The sequence below is a fragment of the Cygnus atratus genome, chromosome 2 (genome assembly GCF_013377495.2).
Source record: "Cygnus atratus isolate AKBS03 ecotype Queensland, Australia chromosome 2, CAtr_DNAZoo_HiC_assembly, whole genome shotgun sequence".
NCBI lineage: Eukaryota > Metazoa > Chordata > Aves > Anseriformes > Anatidae > Cygnus > Cygnus atratus.
In genome coordinates, this window is record NC_066363.1 from 125,093,143 (window position 1) to 125,120,866 (window position 27,724).

General features: G+C 35.0%; 1 protein-coding gene across 1 annotated transcript in view; it reads left to right on the top strand.

Annotated features, from left to right (window-relative positions):
- C2H8orf34 (chromosome 2 C8orf34 homolog) overlaps window positions 1–27,724 on the top strand; it is a 168,976-nt gene that overhangs the window by 101,432 nt on the left and 39,820 nt on the right. Inside the window, exon 8 of the mRNA XM_035563073.1 lies at window positions 11,923–12,058. Within this exon, the coding sequence (XP_035418966.1) occupies window positions 11,923–12,058 (136 nt within the window). The remainder of the gene's footprint in view (window positions 1–11,922; window positions 12,059–27,724) is intronic.

Consider the following 27,724-nt stretch of genomic DNA (forward strand, 5'->3'; position numbering starts at 1 on the left):
CATAAAGAATATACTTTCCTTTTTTGTCTGCCTTGTTGCAGAATTTTAAATGTTATTGACTTTTGAATTTTCCTATTTTTGAAACTATAAATGGTACCATTGAAGTACCAAACTAATGTTGCGTGTAATCCTTTCTTGAGTTGTGTCTCTTCTGATGTAAAATTTCATCTTCAAGATTCTTCAGAGAATTAATATATTCTCCAGTAGGCTGTAAAAAGTAACATTTGTATTATATAAAATGTTTATTTATCACTATCATTTATAAGTCATTATTATAAATCAGGATTTATGGCTTATATAAAATGCAAATGTATGACTACTATTTTTATTCTTATATGTAATCTGTTGCCAAGTTGAACTCAACTGAAAACAAGAAACTTTGAGACTGGGAAGATGAGCCGTAGTTACCATGTGCAGGTTTTACAGTTTTTATGTGGTAACGTTCCTCTCATTGCTTGTAGATTTCTGAGCACCTGAAGACAAAACAGCTAGTTTCATCTGCAAAAAGCTGTACAGATGGGTACATGTCCTAGACATGGCTTACCGAGCAGCTACCACTCACTGTGGTAGTCCCAATGTATAGCATAAAGAGTAACTGAACATATATTCCCTTTTGTGAGAGTCCTCACTTCTCTCCTACACATGGCAAATACAGTCACTTCTAATTTACTCACAGAATTGTTTCTTCTTGTTCACCTGTTATCCCTCTAAAAGATTACTCCAAAAAGCTTTTTCTTGACATAGATTACTGTATGTGTTATATATGATACTCATAAGCTGACTGAATGGTTACCATTTTTATATATAAAAAAGGAACTTTATGTATCATTTTATTTGTATTTGTGACTCTCAGTGTATATATGACTATAGGCAAATGTGAATTAATGGCTGTGGTGAAGCTATTCCTCTGAATGTCAAGATTTAATTATTCAATCACGGTCACTTGAAAGCAGAAGTACTATAAGTAGTATTTGGGACAAAGGAGACTTGGCAGGGTGTCTTACAACAGTTTGCAGATCTTTTTCTCCATTTGGCTGTACAGAAAGATGCATCTTTTCAGGGGATGTTATCAAATGTGATTCACGCATATTTGGATGTCCTTGGAGAAAAAAGTCTTTTGACATTTTTGAACATTTCTGACAGGAACTCATTTGCCTGCTGTTTTTCAGGAAATGAATAGCAACTGGATTATGTCAGTCACAAGTAATAAGGCTAAATATGTCTTTTTTTTTTTTTTTAAATGAATACTCACATACTGTTTTTATGGATACTCATGTTATTCATTAAAAAAAATTGTACTTGGTTTGTCAACTGTTCTAAACGTACATGTACTTACTGGAGACAAAATATTGTTAAGGTCTAGCTGCTGACCACTAGTTATTTTTTTTCTTCTTTGCATATCAGTTGTCTATTGATGTGTTTAGAAGTCTTCGTGAGGACGCTCAAATAATGGGTTTGCGTAGGGAGTCAAAGCTCTTTTGTTAGAATGAACTTCCAAATTCTATAAACATACTAATTATACCATGATTGCATTGGCAATCCTGTTTTTGATAGCTTGTTCTTTAGAATTTGTTTTATAGTTTTGGTTTGTTCATATTGGACATAATTTCTAGCTTGTAAATGAGCAATAATAATTTGGCAATATTTCACATTATATTGAATCTTCACATAGATAAATATTTCACAAGCAGATGATACCTGAAACAACATTAAGCATTAGAATAGGAGACTTTCACTGGTGTGTTGAGAGATTGATAGCTGCTATGGGTATTTACTCAGGGTGCTTGCTGGAATTGTTATGAGAAGGTCTACGAACTAAGCAGAGCTGCTGCTCAGGTGATAGGGAATAGTAGAAGGTTTTGACAGCTGGGAAAGCTTTTGGCTCTGGACAGTTTTGGAGTAAAGTTATATGAGGCTCACGCTTCTGAAAGGGAACTTTGAGTGTACGTAGTTAATTAAAAATGTCATTTGGGACACACTCTGAAACAGACAAAGAAAAGGTGACAAGAAGGTAAGACATGGTTTTGATAGCAAGAGATCTTAACCTGCTTCTCACATTCAAGCCTATTTATAAGTTTAATCATAACATATTATATCAGCTTGGTATTACTCAGTTTAGTAAGAGAAAACAGACAATGATTACTCAGGAAATGTAATACATGTAATTAAAAAAAGGAAAAATCCAAAATCGTATCTTTAATACAGTAACATACTATTAAGAATCATATATTGAAAACGCATTCCTGAATACATATCTGCATATTCTGATAAAATACCATTTTCGAAAAACATTCGTCATGAGAGAATCAAAATTGCCCTAAGTTTTCAGGTCCTTAAGATGTCCCGGTGAGTTGCAGATGGGGTATAATTCCATCAGTATTAAAATGATGTCCTCCTTACTTTTATTTCTCATACTTTGAGAAACATATATATATTATATATTTTTTTATTATTTTATATATATATATATTTTTGTTCCAGTGCTTTAGTCCTGGAGCAACACGTTGGTATTCTGAATTGTTAGTATAGTTTAAATATCTAATGCTTTTACACCTTAGGGTACAGCTCTAAGAGGTGGGCTGAACCTAACAGTGTGGTAGGTTTCTCTCTTTCATTAAAGATGGTGGTTCCAATTCCTCCACTGTTCCTCCACTCTTGGCTGTATGCTCCTGTCATTTGATTTATATTGACTTGAATGTTTGGATGACCCCTCAGTGTGGCAATGCAGCTCACTGAACCAGGCACAAAAGATTCCAGCAAATAATGGAATATTTTTGCCCTGAATGAGCTTGGAGTGGGGTCAAACAAGAATCAAAGATAGGGAGCAACCTTATCAGTGGGAATTGTGGAAAAGGAGGGGAGGATGGAACTGGGACTTTCCCTGTCACTGGGAGCAAGCTACTGGATTACAGAACTGCACTGTCAGTGACTGCTGGTTAGCACCTTGGAGCTTGACCTCATTTGCCTACCACCTGAGCTAATAGTATTTCAGGGCCAGAGAACTGTGTTAGTGTGCTTGAAACACATGAATCACCTGGCCCTGTGTGTTGTCCTAAATCTCCTCTTGATGCAATCCTACCTGATTTATTTTTTTGCTTAAGTAGGTCTCTTCCGCTCTATATTGTCAAGATGCTTTCAGTTTATACTACTTTATTTATCTATTTATTTATTTTCTGTGTTCCTTCTCTTGGTACAGTTTGCACTGAAAGGTTAACTTCATTTGATTTTTAGGTTATCTATCAGTCAAACTAATGGTAGTTTAGGAATTTAGTATATCTGGTTCTTTCTGAGAAGGAAAACGTATTGAGTTAGTCAGTTATCTTCTGTGATATGATATATTCTCTTCTGCTGCCCCCTTTCAGTGTATGGAGATTGTGCTTCCAAAGGTTTTGTTTCCTTCATCCTTGTTTATTTTGTTTTGTTGACTATTTATTTATTTATTTATTTATTTATTTTTACATGAGAAATGTTGAGAAATATTTGCTATCTGATGTTGAACAGGCTTTGCATTCTGGAATCTCTGTCTCCCTCTCGGTTGAAAGAATTGCTTTGTATGGTTAACCCGCAGTTTTTATACTCTGCAGGGGATGGCATGCAGTGGCCACCAGGGGATGTGGCTCATAATCTGTTCTACTGCTGTGGACTCCAGAGTTAAACATATCTCAAGATCTACTGGAGTTTCACAGCTCTTACATTAATCAGCTAAAACCCAAAAGAGAGAGTCTTGCAATGTTTTAGATAAATTTCCAGAGTTGGAGTCAATGGCAAATTTCACTTGAGTTCAGTGGAGTCATGATTTAACATTGTATGTCTTGAGAAGCAGAATAGTCAGCTGACACTATATGATTCACTTACAAGATGGTTTTATAGTTCTGAAATGAAATTATCTGCAGAAATGTTTGGTTCTAATTCAAATCCAGAAGATAACAGTACTGAGTAAAAGCAAATGTATCTCTATGATCTGTACTATGATAGTAGGCACAAGCTAACATTACATGAACTAACATGTTGCAGTGATTGATTTATTATTTATGCAGTAATCTTGTATTGCAGTATTCAGTGAAAGTGTAGCAACCACATGTATTATATGTACCACATTTATAGATTATTTTCCACTTCAGCCAGCTTTCTTTCTCTTGTTTCAGTACGGTTGTGCAAGCATTGTAGGAAATCCAAAAGCCTTCTAATTTTCTTTTATCCAAACCAAAAGCATGAGCAAGCATAACCCAACAGTGCACTGAATGGGTAGGTTACACAAAACAGATTTTCAACAGAGTAAGCAGCACTTATACAGCACTCCCAACCACACAGGTTTTTAGGTAAATAAAAGTGTTTTTTTATTTTGTTTTTTTTTAAAGCACACACTCCTCTTCAATAAAACAATTATTAGAAAACCATGGAGTTTATTTGGAACTATATTACCTGGCCAATCTGTAGGCTCTGGGGGATAGTTTAGACATACCTGCTAGTTTGGCTGCTTGACCCAGCTGAGAAGATAAAATCATATTTAAAATTTTTATTTTACCCTTTCTCAAAAGACAACAGTGGTATGAATCTTAATCAATGAGTGAGGAAGAGCATGCACTGTCAGCTGTGATGCCATTGGTATGTTGATGGTATCCAGCTCAGTGTCTGTTTCTCTGAGCATAGACAGTACAGTCTTCCAGATGTCCCAGTGTCTGGCCAAAACACAGATAGTGATAGAAAACAGATGGTCTTGTCTCAGGACAAAGCAGAGTTGATGCAAGCTGATAGAGGGATGAAGCTGGAAGAAATGGAGCTTCAGTTGTTGGATGCCATCTTATAGTCATTCTTATCTTTGATTCCCAGTTAGCAGAGGTAACAAGAAGGGCATTTATTCATTTGCAGCTAAGCAGAAGTTTGAAGAGCAATAACAAAGATTCACGGTTTGTTTGTTCTAACTTGTTTTCTAACTTATCTAACTTTTTGGTGATCATCTTTGAATTATTGATATGTCTGTCTCAGTTAGGACTATAATGTCTTCCTTAGTGTGTTTCTATATTCATGAACATACTCTGAAAGACAAATATGGTGTATGACTACATTGGAAGTGTGATCATTTTAATTATATATATATATATGTTGGGGAAAGAAAGATATTTCCACTGTAGTAATCCTTGTGCTAGATAGGCTTATGAAAGAAAGCATACAGATGATGGAGGACTGGCACAGAAATGCTTGTACTAGGGATTTTTTTAAAAAGAAAGCAGTTGGAAGGTCCAGCATTACTAGAAACGTTTGACATAAGTTTATTTGTAGTTTTTATCCTTTGCCTCAACTTTCATTTCAATAAAAAGTGTATGAATTTCCACTGGCCTCTTAACAAGCCAGCTAAACTTAATCCTGCCAAGGGGCTGGTAGAGTAAACTACATGGATGCAAAGAAATATGAATATAGCCCTCAGTGCAAAAATTGGTTCGTACAAAACTAAGTTGTTTTTTAGCATCTTCTCTGGCTGAAAAATCACTATTGTTGGTTTAGCCTTATTGATCTGTACTGTTGAATTAATTAATTATTATTTATCTTAGATAATTGTTTGTTGTTTGTATGATTTTTTACAAAAATGATCAGTTTCATTCAAGATAGATTTAATGAAGGAACACGTAAGCGACAATGTCATGTGAAATTCAGTATTTTGGCTATACGTTAGGGAACATCTGTAGTATATTAAGCAAGCCTGCTTGAAAAATATTATGGCTGGCTACTCTGTTAGAAAATAAAAAACAAACTGGAATTAAAAACAAAATGAGACCTTTTAAATATGCATTCCTTTCTTATGTCCTGATATTTTAAATTGATTTTTAAAAAACTTTGATCAAAGAAAATCAACAACAACAACAAAAAAAAAGCTGTGCCACAGTAATAGAATAAATCATGTTGATTTTCCTTAAGAATGTAGATTTGGAATGAGGTCTGAATTGCATATTAAAATAAATGTAGTGAGTGCATAAATAAATGACATCAGAAGGGGAACTGATTAGAAGTATTGAAGATTTGCTTTTAATTAAAAAAGTGTTTTTTACTCAAGGCTAAAGTACAAAAAAGAAAAAGTTTGCCGAGGACTAACATTGATAGATTTTCCTTTTGGTACCTTCTGAATTCCAAAATTTCTGGTTATTTTGTGGATTTTTCTAATTGTGACTTTTTGCTGTTGTATTAGACCAAAGGTGCTTTGCTATTACACCAAAGGTACTATTGTATAATTATTACAATTGAAGTAATATATTATGGAATGTGATATAACAAGTGAAATATTCAAATTTTTATTTTATTGGAAATCTAGAAATAATGACCATGCTCCAATTAATATTAGATTCCCTTTATTGTAGAAATAAAGCACAGTATAGAAACTACCTGATGGTTTGGGCCAGCGTACTTCAAATTGCTATTGGGTGGAGTAACGGTGTTATATGGTCAGTTACTGTTGCTAAGTAGGGGGTAGTTGTTTACAGGGATTATTTGGTGCTGCTAGATCCTTTGTCCTTGGATGCCCAGTAGGGAATGATAAGTGAGCACAATGCCAATCCTTTTCAACTGTGGACTTTCCCATTTAAATAAAATGATACTATAATGTTGCATCCAGTGAGTGGTTTGGGCAGCTGGGAGACACAAGACATGTTTTCTAAACTTAATTTGCCTGATTTGGAGCAAGGGTGTGAAGTTCAGACACACTACATCTTAGAAACTCTCTCATCCCCTAAAGCAGTGCTCTGACAGTCTTGCCTGCGAATAATTTGTTTTCTGTAGTAAACAAATGTTCCTCCTAGTGAAAAAAGGGAAGATAACTAGGAGATTGAGTCTGTGGGCCAGTTCTTTTTGTATTTGTCTAAGATATTGAAGTGTGCTCTAATGAAAATAGGATAACTTCATCAGAAAAGGCTACCTCATATATTAATTCTAGTCCCAGCTTAAAATAGGAAGATGGAGAAACTGAAGAGAGTTCTCTCTCTCTTGCTGATTAAAAGTGAGAACCCTAACCACTGATCCATTTTCTCTTTCAGGATATATGAAAACAATGTTGCTATCTACAGTACCCATTTTGTTGTTGGTTGGTTGATTTTGACTGTGGGGTAGATTTCTGCTAAATTGGCAAATAATACAGGTTGAGGTGGATGTGCAAATTCAGGGTCTTAGCAGAATCAGATTTTAATTGATTTTGCATGCATTCAACAGTGGAAGCACAAATATTTAGGGAATTTATTGTCAACTTCAGATATTTATAAAGTAAGATGTCTTCAGAAAATTGTGTTCAGGAACCTAAAATGGCTTGTAGGAGTGAAAGTCTTTTGACAGATCTATTTGGGACGATGTTTGCATCAACTGTGGCAAAGGTCTGACTGAGTGAAATTCTGATGTTTTGAAGGTGTTAATGGGAAGACATTAGAAGAAACACCATTGTCTGCTTCATAACCTCAAAGGAATAGATTAGTAAGAGGAAACAAAGTGAAATGTCCTGTAGCTAGTGTATTGCAGAAAGATAACTCCAGTATTCCTTTGGTTGAAGTAAATGATTAAACATAACTTTCAGGAGTGGCACATCACACCTTCTAGATTAATGGTTCTCCTCTGTCTTGAAGCTTAAATCCTGCATGTTCCAATAATTCTTTTGGAATTAAGGTGGGATTTTTACTGGGCTCTGTTGCTATTGGTAAGAAAAATTATCCAAAGCAGAGATGATTGGTTATCATAATAGAAAACATACAAGTGTGATATGCAAAGCAGCAGAAATTCCTTGAACACGAGTAGAACTACTACATGAAGTAGATTTTATGTTTACTTATTTATTTTTATGAGAGTACCAGAGCATATTAAGAGTCTGTCCTTTAGTCAACAATTTGTGACAAGTCAATGCCATCTATGGGCAATACATCAGTGTCTGTCGTGATGTAAGAACACTGCCTTGAGAAATTCATTGCTATAGAGAAAAAGCCGTTATTTTAGCAGTGCATCAGAATTGACTGGTGGCCTGCAGGAACATAAATCAGGATTCATTATCATATTGCCTCTCACATGAAAACATTTATTGCCTTTCTAAGCGTTAGACTGAACAGAAAAACCTTTGGCAGTCATTATCTCTCTAAAGATGAATCAGGACTTTTTCCAGCTTTGCACCTTATACTTCTTAAATTACTCTTGGGAAATTATGGCATTTAATGATGGGGGAAAGAGGCAAAAATGGATGAATCATATCAGACAGTGTAGCACAGAACTGTACTATGTGAGCCTTCTGTGCAACTGAACTTATACCATGTTTAGCAAGGGTTTTGCGCAAGAGCAGCTCTGGCCCTAACGTGAAAGGTGTGAGAGTCTTGTAGAAACTTGTAAGAGGATTGCACACCCCCTTATCTCAAGACATTAAACAATCTAGAATGGATTCTAGAATACTTGGCATCACTGCCTCTTTCCTCTCCCCAGCTCCTCCTCCCCAAAATGAAAGGAAATAAATAATTACGAACAACATCCTATTTAAAAATAGTTACCTGATTACTGGGGTATGTTCTTGTTTAGCTGAAATAGATACCCTTTTCCCCTTCCCTTTGTTGATGAAACTTGTCTATAAAAAAATCACAAAGAATTTAGCTTAGTGCAGCATTATTATTAATATAGAAAACATCTGGTTCAGTGCTATGCTTTATTATACTTGCAATCTTTATCTCACTTTTAAGCATTTTTGTGTATTGTTATGGCAATGCATGAAGATTGCAGCTCTGTAAATTTATTTTGTTGAATCACTGATTTGAGGGAAAAAATAAAAAGTATTTTTTGTTTGTTTTGTAGTTTTTTGTTTTGTTTTTTTTTTACGATATAGGACATATTTAATGAAATGCTATAGGACCAATGTTGGGCCTTCGTATGCCGTATTCATACAGAGAATTGCATAGAAATAACATTAAATGGAAGAAATACAGTGCACAGTCTTGCATTGAAATAATACATTTTTATTAGCACAACTGAGACTGAGTCTTATTCTATTTTTCATTTACTCAAACTTCCAGCCTATCACTGTACAATGATAGGAAACAATTTCCTAAGGATTTGAGAGTTTTCACAGTATTCCTGTCCTCTGTCACAGAAGCAATCATCAACTTGGCTTTTTATTTATCTCTTTTTCTCAGTGAATTACCTCACTGCTGCTCAATAAAATCACTGAACCGCTCAGCTATATCATCACTAGTTGGTCTAGCAAAGAATACAAAGAGAAAAGATTCAGTGTTCCAGGCGCTGTAACTGAATTGACTTCTCAATGGAATCCTTTTTTGCTAAGATTGATGCTTTCCATCATTACAGAGAAACATTTGAACCTTTTTTTTTTTTATTATTCTTAAAATACATTATTGTATTCAGTGTTAGGATTCATTTTAAAACATTCCTATTTAGGAATTCCTCTGCAAAACATGCACCAATTGTTTAACCAAATTGCTTAATTTGTTCTTTATATGTGTATAAATATAATATATATATACTGTTTAATACTAAAATTATTGCATTTTTATTTTATTTTATTTTATTTTAATTTTCATTAAGGGACTATAATGGATGTGGTCAGTCAGGAAGATTGCCAGATGGCATGTAAACTAGCCCACAGCTCAAAAATTCCCATCAAATTTATGGCTGTTGGGAAACAGGCAGCTTCTTGAAGCTCAGTTACTCTAGTGAGAAAGAGCAATATCTGCCCTGTAAATCAGAGGCATCCAGAAGAATCTGAAGACATTCAATATTGAGGCAGAAGTGCAGTAATCAAAGTTAAATCAAAGAATGCAGATTTTATTTGGATTTGGAGGATGGAATTATACTTCTTTGATAGGAATATTAATAGCTTTTTGGTGCTTTTTATTTTTTTTAATCTGCACTTTAGCATACAGATTACATCTATCGGGCTAACAGCATGTGACAATATATCAGTCCTACATAATCATCTGCCAACTTGTCTGTTAGCTACAGCTGTAGGTACATCTGAAATTGAAGTTACTTGCATAAAGTTTCACTTACTTTTCTCTTGAGATAAAAATGTTAAGAATTGCCTAAAAATGTAAAAATGAAATGGTTTTGATATACAGAGTCAAATATAAAAGGTATGGTAGAGGGCAGCCTATGTCATTGCTCAATTGAAACAGTCTTAGTCGTCAGAAAGCCAAAAGTTAATCAAGCAGAGAACAGTTGAAAACCTTGTTTAAGGAAATCACATCTGTTCAGGGGGGAAAAAAAAATGAGGCAAATGCTTCAATTTCATTTAAACTGTAATCCGTCCAGTGGTTTACATCTGTTAAAATATATGGAACTTTTCACACATCTTTAAAACACAATTAAACATTATTTATTTTAATACATAATATGTTCCAAATATGTAATGCCTTCTCTGAAATGACTCGTAGATGATTGATTTTATAATTCTTTATCATATAGCTTTCCAAGTCCTTTGAATGGGTTTATATATAAAATTTTAGATAAAATTTAAAGGAAAAGTTGTGGAAATGGATGCCAGAAAATTCAGTTGGACTGTCAATTTATATCTCCAAGACAAGGAATTTTGGAAGGGGAAGAGCTTTCTTAAGCAGTGGAAGCATCACAGATAAGAAAATCTAGTTCAAGCACTTCAGTGAAAAGAAATTAAGTTTAGTCTTAATGTTCTTTCTTTTTATCACCGTGATCAATGGATATTGTTTATTGAAATGGATGTATCCCCAAAAGAGTATGGTTAACATGACATTATCCTGCCAATCTGACCATACTGGTACCACATTATGTATCTATAATGACTATTTGTGTATTTTAAATTCCAATTGAATATAGCTTCTGATTTTAAAATTCTCCATGACGTTTCCCCATCTGATTCCAGGATCTAAAGTCTGCCTTTGCACACTTTCTGCTTCACTTGGATCCTTTAACATCTGGTTTCTTTTGTAGACATAAATATATGAAAATGTATATGTATACATTATCTGAAAGATTTTAATTAGATGATAGCATACTGTATACCACAAGTCACATGCATTAGTCAGTACATGAAATGGTTGGTGCTCATTCAACAGCAGCTAGTCAGTGCTTTGTTTGTTTACTTTTCAGCTAGAACCTAACTGAATTATAAACAATTTTAAATGGTGCTTTATGGATACAGTAGGTATACATAATATGCCTATTTTATATGTTAGTAAAAAATAAACAGATTATGTTAAGAATGTCCTGACTGTAAACCAAGAGACTTCATTTACATTCTAACTCAGCTACACAATTCCAGAATGATCTGGGGCAAACAGTTCTCCAAGAGCCTCAGCTGTCTTCCTGCAAAGCAGGAGTGATTTTACAATAGTATAAAATCTAGTTATTATTATTCGTTGCTGATATATTACAGCAATATGGTAGGTATAAGTACGTGCGTTGTGGTCTCTTTTGGTGTGATATATGTATCTATTTTCCATTTTGGGGAGTTTAGTACTTTTATCTTAGTAATACTGTTTCATTGCCAAGTGAATAGATAACAATAATAATAATAAAAAATCAGAAGAGAATCATACACTCAAAAAACCAAAGTTTTCTCTTGGATGTGGATCCCCATTTCAAATGAAGATATTGGACAGCATCTCTTGACAAAGCAACTGACAAGTGTGTTTGTTGTCTGTTTTATAAATGAATTTGAAAAATAAAGATTAAAAAATAGGCAGTCTGAAGTGGAAATGCTAGTATTTTTGAACGAACCCCTGTCAATACAACAGGATGCTAATACATATATAAATAAAAATACTCTGAAGTGTTTTTTCCTAGTATTATTCAAATAACTGTGTGTGATTTCTTCCTGATTTTTGAGTTGTTCTATTGTTTAGTGATCCTGCCAAAAACATTCTGCAGGTGCAGAATAAATAACTTTATTGCTACAAAATTTAAGCATATTCTGTTTTGTTGCAGAGGATCTTGATGATCTAAGAATGGAAGGAGTAACAAGTCTGATGTCTTCTGGGAGCAAATTCAATCAAACTAGAAGTGCTCATCCTGCTGAGCCTCAAGCAAAGGTCACGTTGAATATCTGTGCAAGATGTGCCAGGTAAAAAGCAAAAACATATCATGCTACCAATAAATTATTTTCCTCAGGTTTTCAGATATGTATTGTGATGGTGATGACCTCTCCTGTGCTAAGGGGAATAAAAAGAGAAAAAAAAGAAAAAGAAAAAAGAAAAATTACTTAGCTACTGGCTACCCTATAACCTCTGGCATCTGGGTTGGGCAACTTATATTTATGCTTGATATGTCGCATCAACAATGAATCAAAGAACATAGTCTGAGGCCTTACTTCACAGCTTGAAACTATTTTAAGCCTTTCTGTCTCTGAATTTCATTAGTTATTTGAGCTTCTGTGGTTTTTCAAGGGATGAATCAGGGAATTTAAAGGTTCAAATCCAATTTGAAAGCACCTGTATAAATGGAGATTTAGTTGCACAGGTGCAGTCCAGGATTTCAAATAGCTGCTTCTTAGCACTTTATAATCTCATCCTGTTTCACCTCTGAGAAATGATTTAATCAGGCTGAACCCCTTTTGATTTTGACAGCTGGAAATAATTCTTGCATTTACAGTATGGGGGCCAAATAAACAGGTTGGTATTCCTGTAGCCAAGTCAACTTGAGAATGCAACACTAACAGAAACCCCTTAAATTTCCAAGATACATTCTTCTATGTAGACAAAAGCTCATTTGGTGAAAGGATTTAAGCCTGTTTAAATGACAAAACTAGCCTTCTCACCCTTCTGTTAATGGTTCAGATTAGCAAGAACAATACAGAGGCATGCCAATTTTATCTGCCTGCCTTTGCCAATGGCTGCTCCATTGTGTAGTTTGAGAGGGGATTAGCTGCTTGTAAATAAAAAGCAACCTGTGGTGAAATTAAGTCAAAAGTTTGGCCATATGCCACCCTACGTTTCTACTTTTTTTTTTTTTTTCCACTGTTTTGCTTGTAAATTACTACTTTTAAAAGGCACTTATGTAGAAAGAGGAGCTCCAAAACCTTTTCTGATGGTCTGGGAGCACAACTACAGGCATGCTGAATCACCCGAGCAGTAGCATCTCTTTAGCACTGTCGTGGAGCCTTAGAGGAGTTCATTTCCCAGTTTGCCAGAGCAGCAGTGGCAAGATAGCCTTGTAATACCAGGGAGTTTTGCTGTTAATGGTGTGGCCTTATGCTTTAAGAAAAGAGCAAACACGCTAGTAGTGGGATTCTTCCCAATTCACTAGAAACAAACTGCTTATGTTATAAAATGTTTCCAAACAACTAGATACATGAAAGTATGGCACCTTTTTCCGCTGGCATCAGTTGTCCATGGATTAACGAGTAGAAAGGTAAGGAAAACAGAAATGTTAAGTTTTTGACGTGGTCTTTTTGAACTTATACAAAGTCTTGTATGGATTACTATGAAGGTTAATTAAATTTTAAATTCCCTAAAGTAGCCCCTAACAGCAGGTGTCAAAAATACTATATATCCTCTCAATCTTGCACACCAGGGAACAAAGGGTTGAGCTATTGAGCCGAACCTAGCAACCTGGCTATTGCTATTGTCCTTTAACTGGCTGTACTATATGACTCTGCAGTCTGAAATATGAGTTGCAAGAAAAAGATCCCATAAAAGTCCCTTTTCTTACTTCAGTTTCATTATGAGAGAATGCAAAGCAGTGCTTTATGTCATCTGTAGAGCTTTATGTTGCTCCCTACCCTGTTTAATGAAGTTAGGGAGGAACTAGATGATACCTACTTGTCTCTGGTTCTTTTCACTCTTGTTGCAGTTCAGCAGATTCTTTAAACTTCTGAAGTATCAAAATATAGACCATCGGATCATTAACATTGGATATTTAAGAGAGAATTAGGTATTGCTGTTGTATTCAGTTGTGAGGAAACTAGCATTTATTCTTCAAGATGAAGAAATCTATTGATTCTTTTGGAACATTCCATACTACTTACTCATTTTGAGAACACCTTTCCCATCTTCAAGACAGAGCTGTCAGTACAGTTAGCTCTGTCCTGTTGGTACCTCCATAGTGCATTTGTCCAGTGCTTTCTCACAACAGATGTAGTAGTGCACAGAGAGAACTGCTTGAAGCAAATGGCTTCAGGAACATAAAGATATATTTTTTTTTCTGTTTATTCCATGAGAAATTCAATTTGCTGTTACACTGTGATATAGCCATTGAAAATATCATGTTATAAAACCAGAGCCTGAGCACTTGGGTCACCTCTGTAGAGGTCCCTCAGTGTTGGCATTTATCTCCACTGTTATGTAAAAGCCTAGTATTTATTTTAAGGTCATAATACAGAACATATTAGTATATTTGTTTTGGAAATGATGTTTTCATTTTCTCATGTCCTCTAAGCAAACTTATGTGCTGTACTATACGTATATTAAAATGTTTGGATTTGATTTTAGGCACATTTTAATACAATTGTAAAAGAAGTCAGTATAAGTTGTTGCTATGCATACTTCTAGCTACAATTAAACAGATGTCTTTCCTCTTAATTTTACCCCCTTTTTTCATTGTGTAAACTGATTTGAGATGAATGGACCTATTAATGCCGGCGGGGATTCTGTAGATAATAGGACTTGTCAAATCAGACTACCAAATCATGTTTACTGCAGGTATTTTGGCTGTCTGTAGGAAGAATATGACTTTTTACCTCAAATTTGATTGTCAGAGTTCCAGATGTTAGGAAACATTCTTCTTGGCTCAGACAAAAGTTTAATTTTATTTTTGCATTTGCATAATGCTAGCTCTGTCACCTTGCTGTTGTTTCCTTTCCCTTTTCCCTTTTCCCTTCTTGTTTCTTGTTTTCTTTTTCTTTTTCTTTTTTGTTTTTCTCTTTCTTTTCTTTTTCTTTTTTAGTGCTCCACCCTGATTTTATTGTGCAGGCAAATTACCTTCTATTATACATCCTCCAGAAGTTTCCTCACTTCTTTGGACACTGTGGGTCTCTTCTGAGAGGGATCTAGACAGATGATTGAAGGAGTTCCCTGGTACTTAAATAGATTACATTAGTAGATTACACCTGGGAGGAGTGCTTGGCTAATTCTTCATGTCTACTGAAGGCACCTGCAGTAAAGTACAGTGCAGCAATGTCTTAACATTTTCATGGCGTCTATAACTTCCTACAAATGGGCTAAACAAGGGAGTGCAGTGACTTGTGAGAAGTGTAGTAGACTGAACCAGCTGTTTCCCTCAAGCTGAGATATTTCTCATCAGACTTCATTTAGCTCCAGTGTAACTCTCTTCTCTTTGTACTGCTCAAATATACATGAAAATCAGGATCCAAATCGTGGAATGTAATAAAAGGAGGAAAATATTAGCAGCTTCTGGTTTCCTGTTTCTTTGTCACTACAGCCTTATTCCCTGAGTCACAACTAGCATTTAGTTCAAGCTAGCATTAAATGTCCTGCATAGCTGGTTTTCTATGACTTTCGCTAGGCTGTTATTCTGCACAGTAACAGTTCTTCCCTTTGAACTCACCTACACTTTTTCTGATGCAGTGTTTAACACAGTATCAGAGGAAGATCTTCAAAAAGAATGCCAAATGGGAGTGGCTATAGGCAGAGTTATAAATCTGATTTGTTACAAAGCAAATTAAACACATTTTACATTGTGGGGAAAACCTGCAATGCAGCTGAGGCTCTGTGTTTGACAAAACATCCTCCCTAGCTTTAAGTCTCTCAGAAAAAAAACTAAAAACTTTTTCAAGAATCGTAAGAAATGAGACTGAGAGTGGACAGAATTAGAAATAGATTTTTTTAAAAATCAAGTTTTTTAGAAACTAATATCTAAACTTGAATACTGATAATTTCAGATCATCTTCAAATAATAGATAGAGTTGTCACAGTCCACATTAGTAATTTTAGCAAAAGCTAAAGTTCTCCACCCAGATATATGGGAGATAAAGATGTAGGCTTCTTTCAAGCTATCACACCAAGTTTTTGTTTTGTTTTGTTTTTTTCAGCTTATGATTAAAACAAACAATCAAAAAAAAAAATCTCTGAGAAAAGGAAAAATAAAAGGAGGGGTTAATTCTCCTGGAGTATAAATAGGTTTGTAGGCTGGAATATAGCTGTAAGAAACAGAGAGCTTACTGTTTTCTCTATAGATGTTTCACATACGGTGAGCAAAATGCAGATGGATAACAGCTTTAAGCGGTTTTTCAAATGGGAAAGTAGCTGCGGAACAATGTTATTCCCATAGCTGCTCTTGGACTACAGAGAATGTTAAGCAGCATATTAAGTCATCTAAGTAAAAGGGTGACATCATTCACAAGGTAGAACAAAACAAGGTTCGTAGATACAGAAAAAAGGGGCTACAAAAATAACTGTGTGTGGAATGTTTGCTTCCTGCTATTTAGTTGGGAAAATTAGCAGACGATTTTAGTACAACTAATCCGGATTTAGATCATTTTAGCAAAGTGTTTATAATAAAAATTCCATCTTCATCTAGGAGCACAACTAGTTGGACTGACGTGGAGAATAGACTGACCTATTCTGTAACATGATTTTGTGAATCCTTTCTCACATACAGGCAAAAGAAATGAATTCCAGGTTTGTCTGATGAGTCATAGGATACCCTCAAACATAAGCAAAACTCTTATGTGTTAAACAAAGATGTAAATGACAATTTGTAAAATCAGACAGTACTTCCCTATTTTCTCACATCTTATGGTGCGCACATTGAGAGTTTTGCAAGACTTTGATCAGGCATAAGATGATATTAATTTACTATGGCCAATTGAATGAAGTTTAAGGGCTTTTTTTTTTTTTTTTCTTTCTTGGAGGACCACCCATTAGTTTTGTATGCCCACTGCCATGCTCAAAAGTTAAATCTTGTTCTTGTGGAGCCTTGCCAATGCATTCCTGGAAGTAAGAAGCTTTTTGTTTTTAATAGTGCAAGGGCTGCATTCATTCTTCTTAACATCAATAGAATACAAAAAAGGGGTTGCATGTGATTAAAAAAGAAATGGGATTATAGAAAACATACTGTGCCACAAGCTTGAAGGCTTCTGAACAAGAATGTTGGGAAGGAGCACTAGTTGCATACAAATGTAGGTTTGAGATGCAATACATTTAGTTAATATGTATTTAATATTAACTAGAGTGAAAGCACAATGTCCTAAGGCCTTTTAACATATTAGAGAAATCGTATATATTGGTACAAACAAAATAAATCTATACATTAAAAATGTAGCATGGCTTTTCTACCAGTCACCGTTGGGATGTGGAGTACAGTTCAAGTTTAGTAACTTGTGTTGATAATGTAGGATAAATGAGATGCTCTATGCATGCTACCATTTACAGATCCTCTCTGAAAACGTAGTTTGGAAAAAGTATTCAAGAAGTCTCATGTCAGTTTGCCTTGTCTGTAACACATTTACTGTTGCTCTACTCATCAGCTGTATCTCTAACTCCTTTTATTTAGTTTCCTCTCCCAACAAATCTTCAAGTTAGTTTGCTTATTTACAAAAGCCAGTCAACTTTTCTTTAATCAGTAGGATTTTTGGAATATTTTTTTTAAGTTTGTTTTTCTACAGTGTGGTCTCCACAACTTCCATGTGTACTTGGGATGTCATCAAATAAACTACATAGTACTATGTGTAATTAAAAGAATCACATGTGGGTGCTCTGAAATACCGAGTTGGACTTTAAGCACATCTTCATGACATACTGCCATGAGAACCATGAAAGCAGGGAGGAAAAGAGAAGAGAAATGAAGGAACCAGCTAGGGAAAAAAATGAATCTGCCAAAGCCATTTAGGTTCCATAAATTTGTCATAAATTGCAGAATAAAATTGGAGAATACAACAATTGTCTGAACTGCTCATGATATCTCTCTCTAGCAAATAACAGAAATAAACTGTTTGGTCAAGGATTTGTCTGGTGTTAATGTTAGACATTTTAGATTGCTACACAGTAAGTGTGTATGGAGATGCTTTATAGAATCATAGAATCATTAACTTTGGAAGAGATGTCCAAGATCATCTGGTCCAACTGTCCCGCAACCACCAATATTACCCACTAAACCATGTCCCTGTGTATCATATCCAACCTTTCCTTAAACACCCCCAGGAACGGTGACTCCACCACCTCCCTGGACAACCTGGTCTAATGCCTAACCACTCTTTCGGAGAAGAAATTTCTCCTAATATCCAACCTCAACCTTCCCTGGTGCAACTTGAGGACGTTACCTCTTGTCCTAAAGATCATCAGAGTTATCTGAGTATAACAAAGCTATAACAATACTAATCAGACCTGAGGTCTTTAAGAAGCATTTGGTGGAAAATTTGATAATGAGCTGTGCAGAAAATAATGTCTGGAACTTGACAAGTGGATCTTATTTAACTAGCAAAAGCAGAAAAACTGATGACTGTAATTAGAGAAGAAACTGCTGTTAAACAAGCCATGTTACTGTATGTACTGTCTACAGACAACACTACTGAAACTTCAGACAACAAAGAGAGAAATTAATGAAAGCAGATGCCTCTGTGAGGAAGATCATAACTACTAACAAACGGCTGCATTTAGAAAGATGGGCTCTTGGAAGGCTTCCTCAAGGGAAGGGAGGAAGCCTACTGAGCTTCTTCAACTTCAGCTGTGCATTAGATCTCCTTTTTATTGTTTATGGTTAGTCTGCTCTCATTGTCACTGTATTCCCTGCACAGAAACCATTGGGGTGGCTGACTTGTCTTTTGAAATGGGATGAGTTCTCTTATCTTGTCCGGGTATGTAACCCCAGACTAATTCCATGGCTGAGGATGGGAAACTACCATGGAACGGGTACTGCACCATGCAGCATTGGGATAGAGTCTGATGAAGTGAGATAAAGAAGAGGGGCAACCTCTGACACCCCATACAGATGTAATAGATCCTGGAAAAAGGCAGGATGCAGAGTTTGCTGCTGGTGTGTTTTTTACCAGGTGATCCAGGTTTATATTGTGCCAAATTAGACCAATCAATCCACAGAATCACAGAACAGCCAAGGTTGGAAGGGTCATCTGAAGATCATCTAGTCCAACCCCCCTGCCAAGCAGGATCTCCTAGAGCATGTTGCACAGGATGGCATTTAGGCGGGTTTTGAATATTTTCAGAGAAGGAGACTCCACAACCTCTCTGGGCAGCTCTCTATCTGTGTAGATACTTCTCCTGCCCTTTCAGTGAACTGCTGTTCAAGTGTGAGTGTCTTCTCACAGTGTCTGGAAGGTCTTCTCTTCCAGGCTGAGCCATTTTGGTGTGTTACACTCCAAAAAAAAAAAAAAAAAAAAGAAATACTGGAAAATGCATGCAGTACTAAAAGACATTAAAACTCCATGGACTGCTCTCCCCTTATCCTGAGAATATGTAACATTACCTGGTGTCTTGGTGAGATGGTAAAAGCCATGCCTACACTGAAAGGAAGATTTCTGCTCATGCAAAAATTCCTTAGCTGCTATGTGTCGTGTCAAAACTATACAGTTGACAACATATGCAGATGCTGTTTTAAAGGTGATTCAGATACATTTACATAACTAGACTCATCCCTTTAACTGCAGTGTTAACATAAACCAAGAGGTGATGGAATTAGATAGAATAGGACTTGATTACTGGAAGTATGAAATATCTACTTCTAACAGAATTGGGAGTAAAGCCCTGTGTGTGTGACTTTAAAGGATGTCTTTAAATCCCCCCTTTTCTTTATAGACTTTACTTCCTAATTTAATGTTTTATGGAGAATAACCTAGAAAAAGTGGATCCCATAACTAGACATTGGGATTTGAGGAGAATAAATTGTAATTTCTGATATCAAAATCATGACGTAATATGATAATGTGTATTTGGAAAACCTAAACATTTCATTTTCTCTTTAGACCTGGCACAGTTTTGATTCCTTCTTTTTTCATAGCTTTCTTTGCTGCTTCCCAAAGGTCTATGTAAATATATGAAGAATACTTTTTCAGAACAGAAGGTACAGAGCGTCCAAACGATTTGCAACTGAATATTCTATTATGTTTCCCACTAGGTTCCATTTTACAAGCTTCATTTTTTTATTGACTTCTTGATTTTGGATCATTATGACCCCTTTTTCCCTGCTAGCATTATTCTCCATGGTGAATTTTAGGGGGTTAATTTGTCTAGAGTGCAGGCTTTTACATAGAAATATAACAAAGAACCCCCTAGAATTTGAATTTTGCTTGGGAAATTTATAAAAGTTTTTATTCTTTTTCTATGTGCAAACACGTTTGAAAAATAAACCTTTAAAGGAAACAGCTAATTTTTGTATAGTCATGAAACAAAAACATAGGAAACATGAAGATATCTTGTCATACAATTTGTATTTATATTTAATCAACAATATACAAATGTGACAGAAAGAGTAACCTCTCATATCCTCCTTATAACCCATTGTATAGCTCTGTATACCTTAATGTGATACAGGTATAAGTGTGGTTTTGTACACGTATGTGCATAAAAGGTGGTTTTTGGTGGTTTTTTAAGCAGGTTTTACCTGCTTAAGAGGTAAAGCCAGCTGAGTGACTCAGTCTTTCTGGCAGAAACATTCTCCTTTGTTAACATTCTTAAAATTTGAGAACAAATGACTTCAAAGTTTTTAGTGGAAAAAAAGTGTTTCCAAATTAAAGTGTTTGGTACAGATGTCATTTTGTGGGGAAAATTCTCTGACTGGAATTCATGCATGGACTGTTAAGAAGTTTGTCTTCAAATGTTACCAAAATTTTTGATTATGTATACATAATTTTTTCTTTCCTGTCTTGCATTTCATGTTGGCTTTCTGTCTGTGTACTGTTTCTAAGTGGCAATTCTTAAAGAAGAGGAAGTGCAAAACATTCCAGATGACTTGTGTTACCATTTTTCAATCGTTTCCCCTTTATTTTCTTTTTTGTAACCTTAATTTTATTGGACCTCCTGTTTGAAAGAGGTGAATTTTCTTCATGATTGTGCTAGCTTCAAAGACCTTGTCCTATGTTTTCCAAACAGTTTAAGTGTTTTATTTGCATCTTTTTCCTTTTAAGGGTCAAAAATCAGACTGGATATCAGGAAAAGGTTCTTCACTAAGAGGGTGGTCAGGCACTGGAACAGGCTCCCCAGGGCAGTGGTCATGGCACTGAGCCTGCCAAAGTTCAAGAAGCTTTTGGAAAATGCTCTCAGACACATGGTCTAATTTTTTTTTTTTTTTTCTGGGAAGTCCTTTGAGGACGCATGAGTTGGACTCGATGATCCTTGTAGGTCCCTTCCAACTAGGATATTCTATGATTCTAAAATAAATGAATGAAACTATGTCTAATAGTGCTTTATAACTTTTCAAAATTTCCTTTGATTTTGGAGAATTATGTAGAAAAACATATATTTCCTTTTGCTACTTAGAAAAAAAATAGAAAAACTAAAAAGATTGTGAAAAATGAAAAAAAATGTGCTGAAAAAATAGTCAAAAAAATTAGTCACAAGAGTTTATCTTTTTTGCTGAGTTGAATCTGGGCAGTGATCAGTTTCCTCAGGCTTGATGTGTGAAAAAAAAACAAACAAAAAACACAATCGTCTCCTCCTTATCTCTGCTTGATTTTGAAAGTGTTAAATACAGCTAAAATAAGCCACTTCATCTTTCCTTTTCTGGAATGGTATACCAATATATATTGGTATATATACCACATGGTATACCATCTTATTTGTTCTTCTGCCAAAATAGAAAAACACTAAAGAGCAAAAGAACCTAGGAGAAGTTTTTACTGGTCCTGGTGGTTAATCAGAGACAAACAGCAAAAATGGAATTTTAAGAGTTAGTAGGTCAACGTGCTAAATTTTCAGGGTAACACACTCATTTGTCTTCTATGTAAGCATTGCCTATCCTTTCACTGGCTGGTGTCTCTTTTGAACATCTTACTATATGCAAAATTGAGAATTTCTGTTTCATTTCAAATGATTATGTGTGGTTTTTTTTGAGTTCTTAAATCTAAGATTTACCTCTAAAACGCACAAGATATTATCACTTTTAATCACAAATCTTAATTAGTTTCATGGCAACCTCTGAATGAATTTGTGTTTTAAAAGAATGACCAAGGTTTCACTATTTTCAAAATCCTTACTGTGAGAAAGGAACAAGACAGGAGATTTATATAAAGTGCTCAGACAGAAATCCTGGGTGAAACAGACTTTTTTTCCTCCCTCTTTTTTTTCCCCACTGGGCAAATCCACCAGGCAATAATTTTGAACCTACCTGAAGTTCTCAAATACTGTGGTAATTAAAATACCGTCTGTTATCAAGAATTATGTAAGCTGTGAAGAAACTACTATTTTCAGATGAAGCATATATCTCTTTAAAAGGAACAGTGGATATCAGTGGATATCAGTGGATATTGCATGACATAGTGTTTTCAGAGATGACTGATTTAACAGCTGATTTTTATTTAACAGCTCTTTTATTTCCTTAAAGGCTGCATGTGTAGGGTAGACTTGTTTTTGACATACATAACTGTCAGTCTGTACAAGGGAAATGGAAGAATTCTGTCTGAAGAAAGATAAGTGTTTGCACGTTTGTGAAAACAGATTGGTGTACTTGAAACTCATATAGTAAGTGCATAAAATTTACATGGAAATTACATCTTGTACATACATACTAATGCATTGTTCCTATGATAGAACTGCTTTTGTCAATGTGGCATTTAGTGCAAGGGGTTAACCCGAAGATAGCCCTAGTGTAACTGTAACTTCACTGACAGGGAATAGTATCTGGTTTTGGTTCTGTAGGCAAAATACAGTATAAGATTCTGTGAATTAATGATGCGTCACATCTTTTCTAAGAACTATTGATCAGCTGTAGTTATATTGACTTTTTTTTTTTTTCTTAACATCAGGCTGCTTGTGAAAGATAGAACTGGAATGACAGGATTGGTAAACTTGTAAACATTTTTAAAAATGCTGTTAAATAATCCTAAGGAAAGTAAACTTAGAGGACTTTTTAGTTCTTTTAAATGTACTAGTCTTGATCTGCAGTAGTGTAAGCAGTAGGAGCATATTTGAAAATGAAATTAAGATTACTTTGTTTGTCTAGTCCTGAAAATTGTTGTACTGTCTGTTAACAGAGGGTGACATCCATATCGTCCTGTCCTTCATTTGTAGAACTCTTTTTCTTTTCACTGACAAAACACACATAGCCCTGCTGCAATAACTTAAAAAGCCCAAGGCTTTCCCTCCTTTTCCCTCACCCTCTTTGATGTGTGCCTTGCAAGCTAATTCTTTATTGTGATGGTTATAGATTCTTTCTGTTTGCTTCTACACTGTGATGTATATCAGCGATAGCAGTTGCTTCTGGATGAGAACAATACAGGGAGGAAACCAGCAGCTCATGAGCTTAGGGAAGCTTGTTGGTCATAATTTGAGGCTCTGGATAACAGTTTAATATAGCTCTTAAAGACACACATGCACACACACACACATACAACTCTTTCACAAGTCCTGGAAAAAATGGTTCACAGGGGAAGAAAGAGTGTTAAGTCTGAAAGGACTGACAAAGACTGTAATTTTTCCCCTGTGAGATAATGGTTTGAAGCCAGCAGCAGATAAAAGATTACCGTAAGAATGGCTTAATTCCCCATCTTGTAAAAGGATTAGATAATTCAGTCTCTTTATGGATTCCTTACTCTGGGAAATATATTTCCACTTTGGGTTCTCTTCAGAAATAGCTGCAGAGTGTACTTATTTAAATGCACAAAGACCTGCATTCAGGCATTTTGAAAAGGCAAACAGCACACAGAAAAGATTATTTTGCAGGCTGTATCAATGTATAAATTTGCTCAGCAAGTGAATATTCTAGTTTTACCAGCTGAAAATATTATGGATATGAATTATGTATTGATATGGCAACTTTCCACAGAAATCTTTGAAGAGTGACTGGAAAATAATGCTTTTAATTTGCAGAAAGAGAATGGACTACAACCAGAATCCATTTTTAACTGCAGCTTCTACAAATTTGAAAATCATTTGCTGTGTTTCAGTGTGCAACCACTAAGAAATAGTGTCCTTGAGTGCAAAAGTAAGAAACAGATTTTGATCCTTTTAGTATCAATGGAAATTGAGTTATTTTATGTAAGGCTAAAGGCTTTATGTACCTTAGATCAAAAAATCTGAATGCTATATAATTGACAAAAAACAGAACTGGTGGTAGTAACAACAGACTCCTGCCTGTGAGCTTTACGCCACCCATTTAAAATGCATTTAAAGGAATTACAAATCTCAGTTGGAGAACATGCTGAATTTGTTACTAAGTTTATTTTCCTACATTTTATTCAGAAATTTTGCTAAATACCTGTATTTATTCATGTGCTCTTAGAGCTTAATTTTGGAAATGTCTGCTTTCCTGGATAATGTTCTGCAGGATAATCCAATAGTCCTCATGATTCATTTCTCTTCAAGGCTGATGCTTCCTGTATTTTGGTCTATGCTGAAAACAGAAGCTATGACACTGATTTTTTAATACAACAAGGTGACATGTTGCAGAGCTTTCCCATTATTATTTGAAGCTTGAGAAGTGCCAGCCACTCTCATTACTCACTGAATTCACAATCCTCTGTTTTTTCCCCCATAGATCTAGGACATTTTTCTTCCATAGTCTCTTGACTTGAAATTTGTATTAACTTCTTTCAAAACTTAATCTTCATTAGGAAGCTAGAGTATGTAGTTAAAACTAATGGAGAGTTTTACTAGCAGAAGAGTACTTTGCCTGTATATTGCTTAATAATATTTATTTAATAGAATATTGTCATTATATTAACTGGTACAGTCTGTACTGGAGAACTGGCATTTATTATTATTTTTTTAATCATTACCTGTTGATAAACTAAGAATTTTGCTGGCACAGTTTTAACATTTTTATTTTTGTAAAATACATTAGTAGAACAAATGGAATTGGTCAGAAATTCCTGGCATTATATTTAGGTACTGGTGAAGCATTGGATTTTACACCAGTATAACTGAGTGCGGAACTTGTAGAGACAGTAAGTCAGGGTACATGAGATCAGAATTTGGATCAGTATGTTTGGGAACAAAAAATGAAAAAAGCTAACTATATTATAGGCAAGTCAGGACAGATGATTATGAAGTATTGTTACTGGTATGGTGTTGAGGTTGCTAGGGAAAGGTGCAAGAAAACATTTGATGTAACCTAAAAGCATGCAGGGGCTTTCAAGACTTTGCTTGTCTGATCACTGTTGCTATTAATGTCCCTGAAGTTATGAATATATATTTGCTTTATGGAAATTATAATTCAGTATTATGGTGTTATCAAAGAGAGATGTCAGATGAAAATGTGGTGTTTAAAATTACAGGAAGGAAGTAGATGATTTGAAGAAAATAAAAACCAAAAAGTCCTCAGCTTGACTGAGATTTGCTTTGGTTACCAAAAAAAACCCATCATCATCCTTCTGTGAATAAGTTTGGGATATTCTTTAATCTTACAAAATGTGTATTTATTTATTTATTTATTGAACCAAATTAATAACTACTTCCTGAAAAAAAATAACTTAAAACACTGAAGTATTAGGATTATTATTTTTTCAACAAGATAGTTATCCTGCTTTGAAGTAATTTAAGGAAAATTAGTGATTCAACAAAACAAAATCTCCTTAGTTCAGAGTCCAATGCAAATGTGACACTACATCTGTTTTTTTCAGAACTGAAAACTTTTCTTTGTGATTGTAGCCTTAGAAATGTACACTGATCTTGGGTGAATGTGAAAACAACTTTGCTGTTCTTTTTGCTGTAAGATTTTTTTGCTGAACTTTCCCCTACTTCTCACAATGTTTTTCTAAACATTGTCAACTGAGACCTCAGCAAAACAGATCAGGAATTTTCCAATGAAATGTGTGTTCGTTAGGAAATAATGATTCATAGAAACCAGAATATTTTACAGAAATTATCCAGGTTCAACAAAATTTAGCTGACACAGAGCAGAACAGAGAGAACGGCTAGAGCTGCAGTTCTCGGGCATGTTCTTTCTCACTTCCTTCTTGGAGAGTGCCCTTTACCGTCTTAGAACCCCTCAAGGAACTTTTCTTTATTACTAAAAAAGCCAGAAGAAACATTTGTATTGTATAGAAATAGCAGGTTTTCAGGATTTCTTCTGAAGTGGAATTTCAAAGTTTCTGTTGTTCGCCTCTAGGGAACATCAGAATTGGAGCCGATTAGTTCATCTCTAGTTTGGTATTTTAAAACAGAAAAAGTCCCATAATCATTTACCAGAATCTGAAGGCCAGCATGTACAGCGTGATTTCAAAATGCTTGCCTGTAGTTGTTTGTTTGGGTATTATATAAGAGCTTGTCCAAAAATGCTCACCCTGCTTTTGTTTCATTTTCTTTTCTTGTTCTTGTTCCTCTTTTTCTTCTTCTTCTTCTTCTTCTTCTTCTTCTTCTTCTTCTTTCTCTCTCTTTTTGGCACCTCAGTTTGTCAGAATAGTATTAATATAAATATAACCCCAATTCTTCTGACTGTGATCAAGCCACCACCCTCCTTTGAGGGTGAATACTGTTTAGTATTCAGTTTAACACAGGAAAGTTCCCAGAGGACAACCTCTACCATAAACTAGCACAAGGCAATTTATAATGTACATATTTTTAATTGGTAGTTTACACAAAACAGCAAATATTAAAGAGCATATATCTCAATATTCATGTATCAGAAACATTTCTATTTTGTGTTCAGGATTTTTTATTCCTTGTTATTATACCCTGATGTCAGAAAGTACCTATGCTTGTTGTTAAATGGTTTCAATTATTTCTATGAATCTGATCTTGGAAGTAATTTTCTTTTTTTCTCATCCATTAATATTGCAAGAATGGTGATTACTGGTGAATATTTTTGTGTTGTAGCATCCTGCCAAAACAAGAAGTTTACTTTAATTTCTTTTACTACTAATTTTAAGAATATCACATGACAAGTGTCGATATAGAGGACAATCATAGTATATGCTGACATTAGCAATTTAGTGCACTAGAGGAATTCATCTTGCATCTGTCTGTATGTGCACACTCAAACATAGACATACCTATAGCTGCTGTTCAAGAGAGACTGTTTTACCTGTTAAAAGGCAGTTTTCTTAGGCATAAATGCACAAACTTCAAATTTGAAAATGCACGCCAACTTTAAGTCATGGAGGAAAAAAAAATTCAGCTTCCTTGACTGTTTTCTCTTAGTTTTCTCGCCAAATTATAGTTTAGTTCCAATGCCCTATTGTCTAGAAACTGCAGCTGATTGAGGACTACTGCATAGTTTTAGGGAAGGTACAAGCAGAGAAATCACAGCTTCTCTAGTATTATCCTCTCCTTCCATCTCCACTAATCCCATACTTAATTAGTTACCCATTATAATTAGTAATTTTAGAATGCTGTTAGATTTTGGATTCAAATAAGGAATTGTTTTGTTGTGTCATCTTGTCTCTTTCTTTTCAGCTTCTAAGTGGGATCATCAATCTAACTAGTCATCTCACATCTTTCTAAAGCAGCAATTACCATAATGTCAAGAAGCTGTACTTTTAATGTCTCATGTACATTGGATATTGATGGGTATCTGAGAGATATGAAAACAAGACCACAAATTCTGTCACATAAAAAGAATGGGGAAGTATAATGACATGCCGTGCAGCTGATTACAATAAGGAAGAACAATAAACTCATCCGGACTTTGGATACTGTCAGCTTTTTTTTTTTTTTCTTGTCAAATA